At 47.1% G+C, this 18033-nt stretch overlaps 1 protein-coding gene across 1 annotated transcript in view; it reads left to right on the top strand.

Moving 5' to 3' along the window:
• DENND1A (DENN domain containing 1A) overlaps positions 1-18033 on the top strand; it is a 264483-nt gene that overhangs the window by 163686 nt on the left and 82764 nt on the right. Inside the window, exons 11-13 of the mRNA XM_060270319.1 lie at positions 22-67; positions 7509-7610; positions 14300-14425. Coding sequence (XP_060126302.1) covers positions 22-67; positions 7509-7610; positions 14300-14425 — 274 coding nt within the window. The remainder of the gene's footprint in view (positions 1-21; positions 68-7508; positions 7611-14299; positions 14426-18033) is intronic.

Raw genomic sequence — 18033 nt, 5'->3', positions numbered from 1 at the left:
TTTTTTTCTATTTTCTTTCAGTGCGCCAATGCCCTACCTCATAGGAATACACCTAAGCCTGGTGGAGGTAAGTTCATCTGTTCATCCTTGATTTCCTGTACAGTGGTAAGGTAAAGGTAAAGGGACCCCTGACCATTAGGTCCTGTTGTGACCGACTCTGGGGTTGCGGCGCTCATCTCGCATTACTGGCCGAGGGAGCCGGCGTACAGCTTCCAGGTCATGTAGCCAGCATGACAAAGCCGCTTCTGGCAAACCAGAGCAGCACACGGAAACGCCGTTTACTGTCCCACTGTAGCGGTACCTATTTATCTACTTGGACACTTGGACTTTGACGTGCTTTCGAACTGCTAGGTTGGTGGGAGCTGGTTTAATTTCACAATTGGTTCCGGACGTGTATACTTAGCCTGAAGCGTACTTAACCTGAAATGAACTTTCCCATTGAAATTAATGGAAAGTGGATTCATCCGTTCCAGACGTTCCACGGAGTACTTAAACTGAAGCGTACTTCACCTGAAGCGAACTTTCCCATTGAAAGTAATGGAAAGTGGATTAATCCGTTCCAGACGGGTCCGCGGAGTACTCAACCTGAAACGTACTTAACCCGAAGTATGAGTGTAATTGTTTCTGAAAGTCCGTACTTAACCTGAAGCGTACTTAACCTGAAGCGAACTTTCCTGTTGAAAGTAATGGAAAGTGGATTAATCCCATCAGAGGTCAACTACCCTGTTTCTCATATTTTAAGACATACCCATAAAATAAGCCATAGCAGGATTTTTAAGCATTCAAGGAATATAAGCCATACCCCGAAAATAAGACATAGTGATAGGCGCAGCAGCAATGCCGGCCGCGGCAGGAGGAGGAGGAAAAAAATAAGACATCCCTTGAAAATAAGCCATAGTGTGTTTTTTTGAGGAAAAAATAAATATAAGACGTGTCTTATAATATGAGAAACACGGTACCTGCCATTTAGAAAATCCCTAAAGGCAGCCTTGTTTAGGGAAGTTTTTAGTCTGTGATATTTTAATTTATTTTGATGTGTGTCGGAAGCTGCCCAGAGTGGCGGGGGGGGGGGGGGACTGGCCAGATGGGCAGGGTATAAATAATAAATAAATAGAAAAAATCCCCAGTTCTGTTTTTCCTGAACTTGAAAGTTTGGTGTTCTATTTAACTTGTAGTTGAGTTGTTTTGCTTACTGTACAGTGGTGCCTTGACTTACTAATTTAATGCGTTAAGAAGGCACCTCCGTAAGTCGAAAAATCCGTACGTCGAGAAACGCCATTGGAAACGCGATCTCCCATAGGAAGGCATTGAAAACGGAAAAAATTGTAAGTTGAAGCAACCCTATCTAAAAATTCGTAAGTCGAAAAAATCTTATCTAAACTGCATCCAAGATAGCGGACAAGCTCTGTTCGTAAGTAGAAACATTCGTAAGTAGAGTTATTCGTAAGTTGAGGTACCACTGTAATGTTGTATATATGTGATTCTAAAGCTTGGGTTCAATTGACCCGCCTAACAACAAATAATTACAATTACAGTGGTGCTGCGACTTACTAATTTAATTCGTTCCGAACGCACCTTCGTAAGTCGAAAAATTCGTGAGTTGAGAAACGCCATTGGAAACGCGATTTCCCATAGGAAGGCATTGGAAATGGAAAAAATCGTAAGTCGAAGCAACCCTATCTAAAAATTCGCAAGTCAAAAAATCCCTATCTAAAACTGCCGCGGTTCCCCCCCCCCCCGGATGTCGAGACATTCGTCAGCGCGCGGCCATTACTCCCATTCGTAAGTTGAATCTTCTCCATGCAAAGCAGGTGCTCTACCCACTGAACGACTGTCCTTTAGTTATAGAATCATAGAATCATAGGGGCACAGTTACCCTATTCAGGAGTAGGGAGTCCTCCATACCTGCCCACCTCCTGTCCCCCACAAACAGTACTTGGAATCATAGAATCCTAGAGTTGGAAGAGACCACAAGGGCCATCCAGTCCAACCCCCTGCCAAGCAGGAAACACCATCAAACCATTCCTGACATATGGCTGGCAGCAACGCGTGGCCGGGTCAGCTAGCAGAATTCGGTTGTCGAGTCGTTCGTAAGTCGGGGTACCACTGTGTTTTGCTTTCTGTGTTTATTGGTAGTCCTGCTCAGAATCGGAGAACTCTTACTCCAGTCCGCCCCCATTTTCTCCTAAAAGGAGCATGGAGAGAGTTCCTTGGCTCGTTTTTATCTCGACCCTTTGCTGTCTGCCACTATCTATATTTATATCTGTGTTGGAAATATAGGTAGACTACACTTTCGTGCCCGGACCACTGCGGAAGCAGCAGTTAACCTGCTAATGCGAGTAGACAGGAGTATATTTGAGGGTTTAAATATCAAAACCCATCCGTCGGTTGTTCCATCTAATTCGCTGTGACTGGAAGGCTCTCCGGTGAGATAAAGTAATCTCTGTTTTCAGTCCAAGAGCCTGTTTTTGATTTGCAAAACCACTTCCCCCAGAGTGGAAATATGCGGAGCTTTGCACAACTCCGTATTTTCCAAGGTTTCTATCATCACCTAGTCAGTCATTCTATGTGGCTCCCATTTAGCCATCCGTAAATCGACTTCAAAGGGAAAGGGACGCTTCTAAGCCGCTGCTTCTAAGCAAGGTCGAATTCTGCTGCATGAATAAGGGACGAGTGCAATTGCTGCACTAATTGAATTGGTATTAGGAAATAATAAAGTATTGTATTTTAATCTTTCTGTTGGAAGCCGCCCAGAGCGGCTGGGGAGGCCCGGCTAAATGGGCGCGGTATAAATACTGTATATTCCTGCATATGAGACTACTTTTTAACCCAGGAAAATCTTCTCAAAAGTCAGGGGTCGTCTTATACGCCGGATCGTATTTCTTATACGGCGAGTATATCTCAAACTCTATATTTTAACTGGAAAAGTTGGGGGTCGTCTTATATGCCCAGTCGTCTTATATACTGGAATATACGGTAATATATTATTATTATTATTATTATTATTATTATTATTAGTGTTTTGTTGTTGCTTAGTCGTATAGTCGTGTCCGACTCTTCATGACCCCCTGGACCAGAGCACGCCAGGCACTCCTGTCTTCCACTGCCTCCTGCAGTTTGGTCAGACTCATGTTCGTAGCTTCGAGAACACTGTCTAGCCATCTCATCCTCTGTCGTCCCCTTCTCCTCGCGCCGTCCATCTTTCCCAAAATGAGGGAGTCTTCTCTTCTCATGAGGTGGCCAAAGTCTTGGAGCTTGTTGGTGGCTTCGAGAACACTGTCCAGCCATCTCGTCCTCTCTCGTCCCCTTCTGCTTCTGCCCTCCATCTTTCCCAACATCAGGGTCTTTTCCAGGGAGTCTTCTCTTCTCATGAGGTGGCCAAAGTCTTGTAGCCTCAGCTTCAGGATCTGTCCTTCCAGTGAGACCTAAGGGCTGATTTCCTTCAGAATGGAGAGGTTTGATCTTCTTGCAGTCCAAGGGACTCTCAAGAGTCTCCTCCAGAACCATAATTGAAAAGCATCCATTCTTCGGCGATCAGCCTTCTTGATGGTCCAGCTCTCACTTCCATACATCACTACTGGGAAAACCATAGCTTTAAATATATGGACCTTTGTCGGCAAAGTGATGTCTCTGCTTTTGAAGATGCTGTCTAGGTTTATCATTGCTTTTCTCCCAAGAAGCAGGCATCTTTTAATTTCGTGACTGCTGTCACCATCTGCAGTGATCAAGGAGCCCAAGAAAGTCAGATCTCTCACTGCCTCCATTTCTTCCCCTTTGATTTGCCAGGAGGTGATGGGAACAGTGGCCACGATCTTGGTTTTTTCGATGATGAGCCGTCTTTTGCGCTCTCCTCTTTCACCCTCATTCAAAGAAAGGTTCTTTAATTCCTACTCCCTTTCTGCCATCAAGGTTGTGTCATCTGCATATCTGAGGTTGTTGATATTTCTTCAAGCAATCTGAATTCCGGCTTGGGATTCCATCATAGAGCTTCAGTATGCTGATGACAATGTAGTGTGCGCACGCTCGGAGGATGACCCCCAAACCATCCTAAATATCTTTGCAGAAGCTTACAAAATGCTTGGCCTATCACTCAACATCCAAAAAACCAAGGCTCTGCTTAAAGATCTCCAAAGAAGGAGACTCCACCACACTCCTTGGCAGCAAATTCCACTGTCGAACAGCTCTTACTGTCAGGAAGTTCTTCCTAATGTTTAGCTGGAATCTTTTTTCTTGTAGTTTGAATCTATTGCTCCGTGTCCGCTTCTCTGGAGCAGCAGAAAACAACCTTTCTCCCTCCTCTATATTACATCCTTTGACATATTTGAACATGGCTATCATATCACCCCTTAACCTTCTCTTCTCCAGGCTAAACATACCCAGCTCCCTAAGCCGTTCCTCATAAGGCATCGTTTCCAGGCCTTTGACCATTTTGGTTGCCCTCTTCTGGACACGTTCCAGCTTGTCAGTATCCTTCTTGAACTGTGGTGCCCAGAACTGGACACAGTACTCCAGGTGAGGTCTGAACTGAGCAGAAGACAGTGGTACTATTACTTCCCTTGATCTAGATGCTATACTCCTATTGATGCAGCCCAGAATTGCATTGGCTTTTTGAGCTGCTGCATCACACTGTTGACTCATGTCAAGTTGGTGGTCTACCAGGACTCCTCGATACTTTTCACATGTACTGCTCTCAAGCCAGGTGTCCCCCATCCTGTATTTGTGCCTTTCAGTTTTTTTGGCCCAAGTGTAGTACTTTAAATTTCTCCTTGTTCAAATTCATATTGTTTGCTTTGGCCCAGTTGTCTAATCTGTTAAGGTCATTTTGAAGTGTGATCCTGTCCTCTGGGGTATTAGCCACCCCTCCCATTTGGTGTCGTCTGAAAACTTGCTCAGGATGCCCTCAAGCCCATCATCCAAGTCATTGATGAAGATGTTGAATAAGACTGGGCCCAAGACCGAACCCTGTGGCACCCCGCTAGTCACTACTCTCCAGGATGAGGAGGAGCCATTGATGAGCACCCTTTGGGTTCGGTCAGCCAGCCAGTTCCAAATCCACTGAATGGCAGCATTGCCTAGACCGCATTTTACCAGCTTCTTTACAAGAAGATCATAGTCACTTCTCTCCAGGATGAAGGGGAGACATTGGAGCACAGCAGACAACAATCCTTGTAGCACAGTGGACAACAGTCCATCTGGAGCGGGTGGGGTGAACAGCGGATATCACATTTTTTTTATTCCGTGGGTGACAGGGCACCAAAGAGGCGTTGATGAAAAATCGGCCTCAGATTTGCAATCTGAAAGAGCCACTCCACAGACCTGCTCTTTGACCTGTGAAGCCTTTGATCCATTCCCAGCCTCTGACCCCCTCCTGTGCTTCTCCCCCCCCCCTTCCGCCAGTCACCTAACCTTGATGTACAGACACCTCTCTGATCCTACACAGGTGATGCCCGAAATACGTATTGCTGACAGCTGGGGCTCACTAGCAGAGCAACAATCACTACTCATTATCAGAAAAAGGTTTCTTATTAATAATCAGGGTGTGTTTGATTTAAATAAAATCCATTTAAATCACACTTTAAAACACTCATCAGTAAGACTTGATTTAAATCATTTATTTGTTTTTACAGAAAGACATTGTTGCTGGTACAGTGCACAATTGGTTCCGGAAGTCCACATTTAACCTGAAGCGTACTTAACCTGAAGTGAACTTTCCCATTGAAAGTAACGGAAAGTGCATTAATCCGTTCCAGACGGGTCCGCGGAGTACTCAACCTGAAGCGTACTTAACCCAAAGTATGTGTCATTGGTTTTGGAAGTCCATACTTAACCCGAAGTGTATTTAACCTGAAGCGAACTTTCCCATTGAAAGGAATGGAAAGTGGATTAATCCGTTCCAGACAGGTCCCCGGAGTACTTCAACTGAAAGTAGTCAAACCGAATCATACTCAAACTGAGGTACGACTGTAGACAAATAGTTCTCGCTCCGGCGGGAAGGGAAACGGCGTTTCCCTGTGCTGCTCTGGTTCGCCAGAAGCGGCTTTGTCATGCTGGCCACATGACCTGGAAGCTGTACACTGGCTCCCTCGGCCAATAACGCGAGATGAGCGCCGCAACCACAGAGTCGGTCACGACTGGACCCAATGGTCAGGGGTCCCTTTACCTTTACCTATAACACCAGATGACAATATCATACACACAAGAGTATGTGACATTCAAACATCATCGAAAAACGTATGACAAGATTCAGTCCAAATATCAGTTTGGTTGAATATGTTTTAATTTTCCTCTTTCGTTATTGTTTATGTGTTAACATTTTGAAAATATTATTGGGAAGAAAAAAAAGAAAGTAATTGAAAGTGGATTGATCCGTTCCAGACAGGTCCGTGGAGTACTTAAACTGAAGCATACTTAACCTGAAGTTTAGGGAGCTGGGTATGTTTAGCCTGGAAAAGAGAAGGGAAAGGGGTGATATGATAGCCTTGTTCAAATATAGAAAAGGATGTCATATAGAGGAGGGAGAAAGGTTGTTTTCTGCTGCTCCAGAGAAGCGGACACGGAGCAATGGATTCAAAGTAAAAGAAAGAAGATTCCACCTCAACATTAGGAAGAACTTCCTGACAGTAAGAGCTGTTCGGCAGTGGAACTTGCTACCAAGGAGTGTGGTGGAGTCTCCTCCTTTGGAGGTCTTTAAGTGGAAGCTTGACAGCCACCAGTCAGGAATGTTTTGATGGTTCCTGCTTTGCAGGGGGTTGGACTAGATGGCCCTTGTGGTCTCTTCCAACTCTATGATTCTATGATTAAGCTAACTTTCCCATTGAAAGTAATGGAAAGCGGATTCATCCGTTCCAGCCGGGTCCGCAGAGTACTCAGCCTGAAGCGTACTTAACCTGAAGTATGAGTGTAATTGGTTCTGGAAGTCCATACTTAACCTGAAGCGTACTTAACCTGAAGCGAACTTTCCCATTGAAAATAATGGAAAGTGGATTAATCCATTCCAGATGTTTTGCGGAGTACTTAAACTGAAGCATATTTAACCTGAAGAGAACTTTCGCTTTAAAAGTAATGGAAAGTGGATGAATCTGTTCCAGCCGGGTCCGCGGAGTACTCAACCTGAAGCGTACTTAACCTGAAGCGAACTTGACCATTGAAAGTAATGGAAAGTGGATTAATCCGTTCCAGACGGGTCCGCGGAGTACTCAATCTGAAGCATACCTAACTCGAAGTATGAGTGTAATTGGTTCTGAAAGTCCATACTTAACCTGAAGCGTACTTAACCTGAAGCAAACTTTCTCATTGAAAGTAACGGAAAGTGGATCAATACGTTCCAGACGGGTCCGCAGAGTACTTAAACTGAAAGTACTGAAACAGAAGCATACTTAAACCGAGGTATGACTGTAAGAGGGAGAGATCAGGGATCTGGCCAGAACCGAGCAGATGTTATGTAAAACCAATAGATGTTAGGGTTACGTAATGACATTTTCCTTTTCTCTTAACTTCATCCTTTTCAGAAAGTGCGAAACATGGCCCTGGAAGATGTCGTCCTCCTCAACGTTGACACTAACACACTGGAAACTCCTTTTGATGATCTTCAGAGCCTGCCAAATGATGTGGTGAGTGCTGTGGTCCTGGGCATCGCTTTCAACCCTCCCGTTTTGGGCGGGAAACCCCCGAATTTAAATCCGTTTCCTGCTGCAACCTCAGATTGTAAAATACCCCGTAAATGTCCCGGCTCCCGGCTGGCTGCTTGGTAGGGGGTTGGACTGGATGGCCCTTGTGGTCTCTTCCAACTCTATGATTCTACTAGCTGACCCAGCCACGCGTTGCTGTCAGCCATATGTCAGGAATGCTTTGATGGTGCTTCCTGCTTGGCAGGGGGTTGGACTGGATGACCCTTGTGGTCTCTTCCAATTCTATGATTCTAATTATTCCAGATTTCCCATTAGGGGAGTACCTGGGTCTTCCCTAAAGCTGATTCACTTCCAGCTGGACTGAGCGTTGAACTGTTCTTAACTGCTCTTAACTGCTATGATTCACTGGTACTAATTGCTACTTACAATAATTTACTATTCATACCCCGCCCATCTGGCTGGGTTTTCCCAGCCACAGTGGGCGGCTTCCAACAGAAAAATAGAATAAAATAATCAATGAATCATTAAAAGCCTCCCTAAAGAGGGTTGTCTTCAGATGTCTTCTAACAATCTGGTAGCTGTTTTTCTCTTTGACATCGGATGGGAGGGCGTTCCACAGGGTGGGTGCCAATACCGAGAAGGCCCTCTGCCTGGTTCCCTGCAACTTGGCTTCTCGTAGCGAGGGAACCGCCAGAAGGCCCTCGGTGCTGGACCTCAGTGTCTGGGCAGAACGATGGGGGTGGAAACGCTCCTTCAGGTATACTGGACCAAGGCCATTTAGGGCTTTAAAGGTCAGCACCAACACTTTGAATTGTGCTCGGAAACGTATGGGAGCCAATGGAGGTCTTTCAAGACCAGTGTTATGTGGTCTCGGCGGCCACTCCCAGTCACCAGTCTAGCTGCTGCATTCTGGATTAATTGCAGTTTCCGGGTCACCTTCAAAGGTAGCCCCACGTAGAGCGCATTGCAGTAGTCCAAGCGGGAGATAACTAGAGCATGCACCACTCTGGCGAGACAGTCTGCAGGAAGGTAGGGTCTCATCCTGCGTCCCAGATAGAGGTGTCCTGGACGCAAAGTGGAGCTGCGCCTCCATGGACAACTGTGAGTCCAAAATGACTCCCAGGCTGCGCACCTGGTCCTTCAGGGGCACAGTTACCCCTTTCAGGACCAGGGAGTCCTCCACACCTGCCCGCCTCCTGTCCCCCACAAACAATACTTAGAATCATAGAAGCATAGAGTTGGATAAACCACAAGGGCCATCCAGTCCAACCCCCTGCCAAGCAGGAAATACCATCAAAGCATTCTTGACATATGCCTGTCAAGCCTCTGCTTAAAGACCTCCAAAGAAGGAGACTCCACCACACTCCTTGGCAGCAAAGTCCACTGCCGAACAGCTCTTACTCTCAGGAAGTTCTTCCTAATGTTGAGGTGGAGTCTTCTTTCTTGTAGCTTGAATCTATTGCTCCGTGTCCGCTTCTCTGGAGCAGCAGAAAACAACCTTACTCTTCTGTCTTGTCAGGATTCAACCTCAATCCGTTAACCGCCATCCTAGTTTCCTTCTGTGCAGTGAAGGTGTCCCCATTTTTGGAGCAGGGGCTGGATCCAGGCCCTTGCACCCAGGGATATGGTTTGTCAGCAGTCACGTGAAATATGTGATTTTTATGGGACCTCATGAAAGGAGCCGTTGGGAGGAGGCAGCAGAACATCAGAAGAGACTTTGCCAAATAAACCCCAAATAGAGAGCTTTGGAATGTCATAATTTTTAAGAGACTTCCTTCCGTACATTTATTTCCTTTTATAACACAAGAGGGCTGCCTTTCGCTAGTTAAAACTTACTGGTTTGTGTATCTGTGGGTCTGCTTTTTTATTTTCGGCATCATCCTCGCCATCATTATTGCCATTTTTGGTTATTCTTGTGGTGGTTTTGGAGGGATGTTTGTGGCATCGCAGAGGAAGTGCTAGGAGCAATTTCCATTTAACCAGCCGAAAACATATGTGTGCAAACCCTGGGATATCCCCCACCCCACTCCAAATTCATTTGGGATTAAATAGCATCCGTAACAAAGCTTTAACTAGCATCCTTTTGCCTTAAGTAATTAGTGTCTTCTGACATGCCCACTGTCGTTACATTAGGTTGTTGTTGTTGTTGAGTAGTTTAGTCATGTCCGACTCTTCAGGACCCCATGGAGGAGAGCACGCCAGACACTCCAGTCTTCCACTGCCACCCGCAACTTGGTCAAACTCATGTTGGTAGCTTCGAGAACACAGTCCAACCATCTCATCCTCTGCCATCCCTTTCTCCTTCCGCCCTCCATCTTTCCCAACATCAGGGAGTCTTCTCTTTTCCTGAGGTGGCCAAAGTCTTGGAGCATGTTGGTAGCTTCAAGAACACTGTCCAACCATCTCGTCCTCTGCCGTCCCCTTCTCCTTGTGCCCTCCATCTTTCCCAACATCAGGGTCTTTTCCAGGGTATCTTCTCTTCTCATGAGGTGGCCGAATTCTTGGAGCCTCAGCTTCAGGATCTGTCCTTCCAGTGAGCACTCAGGGCTCATTTCCTTCAGAATGGATAGGTTTGATCTTCTTGCAGTCCATGGGACTCTCAAGAGTCTCCTCCAGCATCAAAATTCAAAAGCATCCATTCTTCGGCGTTCAGCCTTCTTGATGGTCCAGCTCTCACTTCCATACATCACTACTGAGAAAACCATAGCTTGAACTATACGGACCTTTGTCAGCAAGGTGATGTTTCTGCTTTTTAAGATGCTGTCTAGGTTTGTCATTGCTTTTCTCCCAAGAAGCAGGCGTCTTTTAATTTCGTGAACCATCTGCAGTGATCATGGAACCCAAGAAAGTAAAATCTCTCACTGCCTCCATTTCTTCCCCTTCTACTTGCCAGGAGGTGACGGGACCAGTGGCCATGATCTTGGTTTTTTTGATGTTGAGCTTCAGACCATCTTTTGCGCTCTCCTCTTTCACCCTCATTCAAAGGTTCTTTAATTCCTCCTCGCTTTCTGCCATCAAGGTTGTGTCATCTGCATATCTGAGGTTGTTGATATTTCTTCCAGCAATCTTAATTCCGGTTTGGGATTCATCTAGTCTAGCCTTTCGCATGATGAATTCTGCATATAAGTTAAATAAGCAGGGAGACAATATACAGCCTTGCCGTACTCCTTTCCCAATTTTGAACCAATCAGTTGTTCCCACAAATGTGACATGAGCTCAGCTTCTCTGCTTAAGGCAAGGGAGCCTATTTTTCCAACCCGGACGGTAGCCGCTACACAGAGAGGCTGCTTCCTGCCAAGGCAGGCACGGGAACACGCAGCCAGTCCTGGAAGTGGTTTTAGAGGAAATTTCTATACTCTTGGCAGCTCGGGATGAAAGGTCAGGCTTAAGCTCTCACCATGTTTCAAAATGAAATCGGTGCAGTGCGGCAGAATGAAATGGTTCAGTAGAGGTGCGAGGGGAAATTCTTTTAATTAGATCCAAGGCTTTGAGTTGTCAACATGGATAAAGCGAGGGAAACCACATTCCGTTGCAAAAAACACCCAGATCAGAAAGGTAAATAAAGAAATAAATGTGAGTTACTTTGAAAAGAAAGAAAGAAAACAGAAGCTTTGCGCTCATGTGACCCGCTCAGCAACTTTAAATGCCCACAACGTAAAAAAGCAAATATTCATGTTTGGGTGTGGGTGAGAGAGAGAGAGAGAGAAGGAGAGAGAGAGAGAGAGGGAGAAAGAAAGAAAGAAAACAACAACAACAACAACAACAACAACAACAACAACAACAACTTATCTCTAAGCTTTAGGGAAAGTGGCAAATATCACAATATTAATCTTGATATTGCTCACAACTACTTCCCTATACAGAGCTTCCTTCAGATATCTTCTAAATTGTTATTCCAGTAAGTATGTAGCACATTGACATTTAATGGGAGGATGTTCCACAGGGTGGGTGCCGCTGTCGAGAAGTATTGAAATAATAATAATAATAATAACAACAACAACAACAACAACAATTTATTATTCATACCCCGCCCATCTGGCTGGGTTTCCCCAGCCACTCTGGGCGGCTTCCAACAGAAAAATAAACATTATTAAACATTAAAAGCCTCCCTGAACAGGGCTGCCTTCAGATGTCTTCTAAAAGTCTGGTAGTTGTTTTCCTCTTTGACATCTGTTGGGAGGGCGTTCCACAGGGCAGGCGCCACCACCGAGAAGGCCCTCTGCCTAGTTCCCTGCAACTTGGCTTCTCGCAACAAGGGAACCGCCAGAAGGCTCTCGGCGCTGGACCTCAGTGTCCGGGCAGAATGATGGAGGTGGAGACGCTCCTTCAGGTATACTGGACCGAGGCCGTTCAGGGCTTTCAAGGTCAGCACCAACACTTTGAATTGTGCTCGGAAATGTACTGGGAGCCAATGTAGGTCTTTCAAGACCGGTGTTATGTGGTCTCAGCGGCCGCTCCCAGTCACCAGTCTAGCTGCCACATTCTGGATTAGTTGTAGTTTCCGCATCACCTTCCAAGGTAGCCCCACGTGGAGCGCATTGCAGTAGTCCAAGCGGGAGATAACCAGAGCATGCACCACTCTGGCGAGACAGTCTGCAGGAAGGTAGACTGCATCCCAGATAGAGCTGTCCTGGACGCAGAGTGGAGCTGCGCCTCCATGGACAACTGTGAGTCCAAAATGACTCCCAGGCTGCGCACCTGGTCCTTCAGGGGCACAGTTACCCCATTCAGGACCAGGGAGTCCCCCACACCTGCCCGCCTCCTTTCACCCACAAACAGTCCTTCTGTCTTGTCAGGATTCAACCTCAATCCGTTAGCCGCCATCCACCCTCCAACCACCTCCAGGCACTCAACGCAGGACCTTCACTTATCACAGGTAGAGGTGAGGAAACAAGATTTAAATCAGGCATCCCCAAACTGCGGCCCTCCAGATGTTTTGGCCTACAACTCCCATGATCCCTAGCTAAGAGGACCAGTGGTCGGGGATGATGGGAATTGTAGTCCAAAACATCTGGAGGGCCGCAGTTTGGGGGTGCCTGTTTTAAATGAATGAATGAAATGTTTTACAATTCCTAAGTTACTGATCCTCACAGCACCCTGCGAAGTCTTTTTAGCAGGGGCAATAGAGTTTTGTCCCTTGCAAACATTGATGGAGAGGGGAAAATTCCTGGTTGCGATGAATGAATTCCGAAGGAAAGCACTTCTTGAAAAGGCAGTGCAATTCTCGTTGACAACGGCAACATCTTCATCCTCGGAAGCAGCTCTATACTTCATCCCTTCTCAAAAGGCTCTCGCTACCTGTGCTTCCGATTATTCCACACTTAACCTTCACTGCCCTTTCTCTTTCATCCTGGAGGTGTTTAATTGCCTCCCATTCACAGAGCTGCACTTCAGGGGAACACAGAGCTAACGGGTCTCATTACCATTTACACAATGAAGTACTCCGCGATGGTAACAGAGCAATATCGACTGGCCCAACTTCCTACGCTGACAAATTCTCAAAATTAACACAAGTGTTCAAGGTTCCCTGAGTCATGCGCCTTTGGGGTTCCAGGCACAAACCAGAGGTTCCTGTTCATTCATTATCATGCTCTAAGGTAAAGGTAAAGGGGCCCCTGACCATCAGGTCCAGTCGTGCCCGACTCTGGGGTTGCGGCGCTCATCTCGCTCTATAGGCCGATGGAGCCAGCGTTTGTCCACAGACAGCTTCTGGGTCATGTGGCCAGCATGACAAAGCTGCTTCTGGCGAACCAGAGCAGCGTACGGAAACGCCGTTTACTTTCCTGCCGGAGCGGTCCCTATTTATCTATTTGCACTTTGATGTGCTTTCGAACTGCTAGGTGGGCAGGAGCTGGGACCGAGCAACGGGAGCTCACCCTGTTGCAGGGATTCAAACCACCGACCTTCTGATCAGCAAGCCCTGGGCTCTGTGGTTTAACCCACAGCGCCACCTGGGTCCCTAATATCATGCTCTATGCTCTAGCTAAAGGACAAAAGTGGTAACGAGTGCCTGATCACCTCATCTGTCTCCTGAGAAATCTCTATGTGGGACAAGAAGCTACAGTTAAAACTGGATATGGAACAACTGATTGGTTCAAAATTGGGAAAGGAGTACGACAAGGTTGTATATTGTCTCCCTGCTTATTGAACTTATATGCAGAATTCATCATGCACCCTCTCCTGGGCGTATTAGCGCTAGTTTTCTTGGTGTTAGGTACCCCCTGTAGGTGAGTTTCAGACATAGCTGCCAAGTCTCCCGTTTTTTGCGGGAAACCCCCGGATTTTAATCCGTTTCCCGCTGTTATCCCGAATGGGAAAGAATCCTGTAAATCCTCCGATTTCCCACCTGCCAGGGAGACTCCTTCTGCGCATGTCCGATTTTGAATGCTGCTCTGCTCATGTCTGGGCACCAGAAATCGGGCAGAGCGGCACCGGAAGTCCCTTCGGCACATGTCTGGACATGCATCAAAGCTACTTACGGTGTCACACCGCTTCTGGTCCCGGATTTTCCAATGGGAGACTTGGCAGAGTGAGTTCTTTTTGTCGATATGGATTTCACGGGGGGGGGGGTTTAGACCACATTCTGGTCCATTGAGTGGGGTTCATCTCGTAACCTGTGGCGTCTTGTGTTTCTTGATAATAAATCCTCCTTCTGGGCCATTTCCTTCCAGGTCTCCACACTGAAGAGCAGGTTGAAAAAAGTCTCCATGACTACTGGAGATGGTGTGGCCAGGGCGTTCCTGAAGGCCCAGGCTGCGTTCTTTGGGAGCTACAGAAGCGCACTGAAGATTGAACCCGTAAGTTGCTGCTGTTGAACACAGAGCTCTCTATTCTCCACAGGTTGCATTGGGTTGGGTTATTTCTTTTTGGTTGGTTAAAACCCTCTCACACACAAACACACACAAAAATATACCGTATATTCCGGCGTACAAGGCGACTGGGCATATAAGACGACCCCCAAATTTTCGAGTTAAAATATAGAATTTGGGATCGACACTATATTTTAACTCGGAAATATCTGCAGCGATTTCTGGTGCCGTGCTGCCGATATCCAAAATGTCCTCAGCGCCAGAAATCGCTTCTGAGCATGTGCGCGGATATGCGTATAAGACGACCCCCAAATTTTCGAGTTAAAATATAGAATTTGGGATCAACGCTGTATTTTAACTCGGAAATGTCTGCAGCAATTTCTGGTGCCGCGCTGCCCCTACCCCAAATGTCCGCAGTGCCAGAAATTGCTTCTGAGCATGTGCGCGGACATGCGTATAAGACGACCCCCAAATTTTGCGAGTTAAAATATAGAATTTGGGGTCGGCGCTGTATTTTAACTCTGAAATGTCTGCAGTGATTTCTGGTGGCGCGCTGCCCATATCCAAAATGCCCACAGTGCCAGAAATAGCTTCTGAGCATGTGCGCAGATATGTGGACATGCTCAGAAGCGATTTTTGGCGCTGCAGACATTTTGGATATGGGTGGTGCCAGAAATCGCTTCTGAGCATGTGCGGACATGTGGACATGCTCAGGAGCGATTTCTGGCACTGCTCGGCGAGTCCCCCGTTTAGCGCAGCGCGTGGGGGATTTGCCGGGCAGACAGTACCCGGCGTATAAAAGCGATTTTCCGGGGTTTAAAAGTCGTCTTATAAGCTGGAATATATGGTATACAGTGGAACCTCGGTTTACAACTGCCTCTGTTTATGAACGCCTCCGTTTACGAACGCCGCGGACCCAGAAGTGTTTACATCCGGGTTCTCCAGAGTCGGATGCACAGATCACTTCTGCGCAGCTCGCTTCTTCCTTGCCTGGCCCAGCCAAGGAGCTTGGAGCGCCCTGCAGCGGCGGGTGGAGTGCCTGAGCCAGCGGCCTCCGCCTGGCCCAGCCAAGGACGCCTGCCGCCCCGCCACCCGGAACCGGTGGCTGCTGCAGCGCCGAGCACTCAAGAGAGCCCACCAGCGCCCTGAGCCGTAAAAACTGTACCAGTAATAAAAAAATAAGACATCCCACCGAAAGTAAGTTTTTTTAGGAAAAAAAGTTATGACGGTGTCTTAAAAAAGGGAAAACACAGAAATATGTTGATCTGAGGCTCCATTTAACAAACTGAGCCACCGAAACGCGTGGCCGGGCCAACTAGTTTAACATAAACCTATCTGGCTGGCTAATCCCCACTTACCGCAAACGGTACAGGCACCCACACTCCTCAAGTTGCCAGGCAACCAGCAGGAGGAGCATATCAGGGAACACAAATGAACTGCCTCCAGGAGCGAAAGAGGGTTTTTTGCTGCTTGCCATGGATGAGGGAGGTTTATGAGTTCGGAAAGCCTCTGTGTGCCTTGAGCTCCTATTTACATGGCTGGGAATTTAAGCTACAGCTGGGACTTGAGAAGCATCATGCTCACACCGAACATTTTAATGAGCCGTACAGAAACACACGAGAATGCATCTGCTGTTATATTCAGTGTCAGAGGTACACTCCACGCTAGGCAGGAGGAAAATAAACTCCCAACGTCCTGCTGATTCAACAGCATTTTATTCGAGCAATTAAGAGAAAGGGCGAGAGCGACACGGTGCTTCCAGGGGGAGTTAAGATAAACCGTTTCCTCTCTTTTGTTTTTTGGTTTCAGAAGCACCAATAATTTGTTACCTGCTAATAGAGAATCCCATATTCTTATTCGGTTCTCTCAAATACTGGATGGGCGATGAGCAATCCCGGATCCATACAGGCTTGTTTGTGTTGCACCGTGACACACTTTTTCCCTCCTAAAAAGTCAGAGGAGGTGTCGGTGCGTCTTAGGGAGCGAATGCGTGGTCCCTGGAGCCAAATTGCCCAGGGGCTAAAGGCAGATCCTGCTCTTTTTTTAAAAAAAGAAGAAGAAAGAAATAGCTAAAGGTGCCGCTGTGGGTTAAACCACAGAGTCAAGGGCTTGCTGATCAGAAGGTTGGCGGTTCAAATCCCTGCAACAGGGTGAGCTCCCATTGTTAGGTCCCAGCTCCTGCCCACCTAGCAGTTCGAAAGCACATCAAAGTGCAAGTAGATAAATAGGGACCGCTTCGGCGTGAAGGTAAACGGCGTTTCTGTGCGCTGCTCTGGTTTGCCAGAAGCAGCTTTGTCATGCTGGCCACATGACCCGGAAAATGTCTGCAGACAAACGCCGGCTCCCTCGGCCTATAGAGCGAGATGAGCGCAGCAACCCCAGAGTCGGACACGACTGGACCTGATGGTTAGGGGCGCCTTTACCTTTAACAAAAGGGAAAGAGAGTGTTGAAAGAACCCACTCAGCAGCTTGCAAAAGATCAGGGACAAACGGCTTAGGGAGCTGGGCATGTTTAGCCTGGAGAAGAGAAGGTTAAGGGGTGATATGATAGCCATGTTCAAATATGACAAGGATGTCATATAGAAGAGGGTGAAAGGTTTTCTGTTTTCTGCTGCTCCAGAGAAGCGGACACGGAGCAATGGATTCAAGCTGCAAGAAACATTAGGAAGAACTTCCTGACAGTAAGAGCTGTTCGACAGTGGAATTTGCTGCCAAGGAGTGTGGTGGAGTCTCCTTCTTTGGGCGTCTTTAAGAGGAGGCTTGACAGGCATATGTCAAGAATGCTTTGATGGTGTTTCCTGCTTGGCAGGGGTTTGGACTGCTTGGAGTCTCTTCCAACTCTTTGATTCTATGATTCTATGATGGTGGGTTGGACTGGATGGCCCTTGTGGTCTCTTCCAACTCGATGATTCTATGATTCAATCACGATCTACCTGTTGGACATGCCTGGAGTAGGCGATGGGGATGCCGGTTCCCTGTTGGCTTTGCTGGGGCGGTCATGGCGAGATGTTTCCTGGTTAGATAGAGGGGCCTGTGTGGGAGAACTCCCTGGCAGATCGTGCCCTTAGTTTGCACAATGACTTAAATCAGGTTTCGTGGCAGTTTGGGAAGGGCAGCCCGCCTCGCTCTCTTTCCCTCTCTAGGTCAGCGAAGCCAGCAATCTGAATTGAGCTTTCCTAAAATAAAACAGGCATCATTTTTTGCCCCCCGCTGTTGAAGGCAACTTGAGCGAGTGCCGCTCTGTAAATACAACTTTGCGCATTTTGCTTTCTCAACTGAAAGCTTAAAGGTTAAAAAGTGATTTCATGCATCCTTCCTCATCAGTAGCCATTTTAATGACTTAATAGTGTAGCGATTGAAATATATATAGCCTTGTTGCATGCTGGGGGTGGAAGGCGACCCTGGGCAGCCCAAGCGTCTCCTCTGCTCTTTCCTAGAGTGACACCTAGTGGCTAGGGGCGGCAGCGCCACATCCAGTTCTCTGTACAGTAGAAGGAACATGGAAACCCACTCACCACGACGATGCTCGTGAAACATGGGCCACTTCTAACGCCATCTCCAACTCCTCGAATGATCCAGGCCCTTGTACCCAGGGA

This window comes from Zootoca vivipara, chromosome Z (genome assembly GCF_963506605.1).
Source record: "Zootoca vivipara chromosome Z, rZooViv1.1, whole genome shotgun sequence".
Classification (NCBI taxonomy): Eukaryota; Metazoa; Chordata; class Lepidosauria; order Squamata; family Lacertidae; genus Zootoca; species Zootoca vivipara.
The sequence above is the reverse complement of the archived record's forward strand: the minus strand, read 5'-3'. Positions and strand labels throughout refer to the sequence as shown.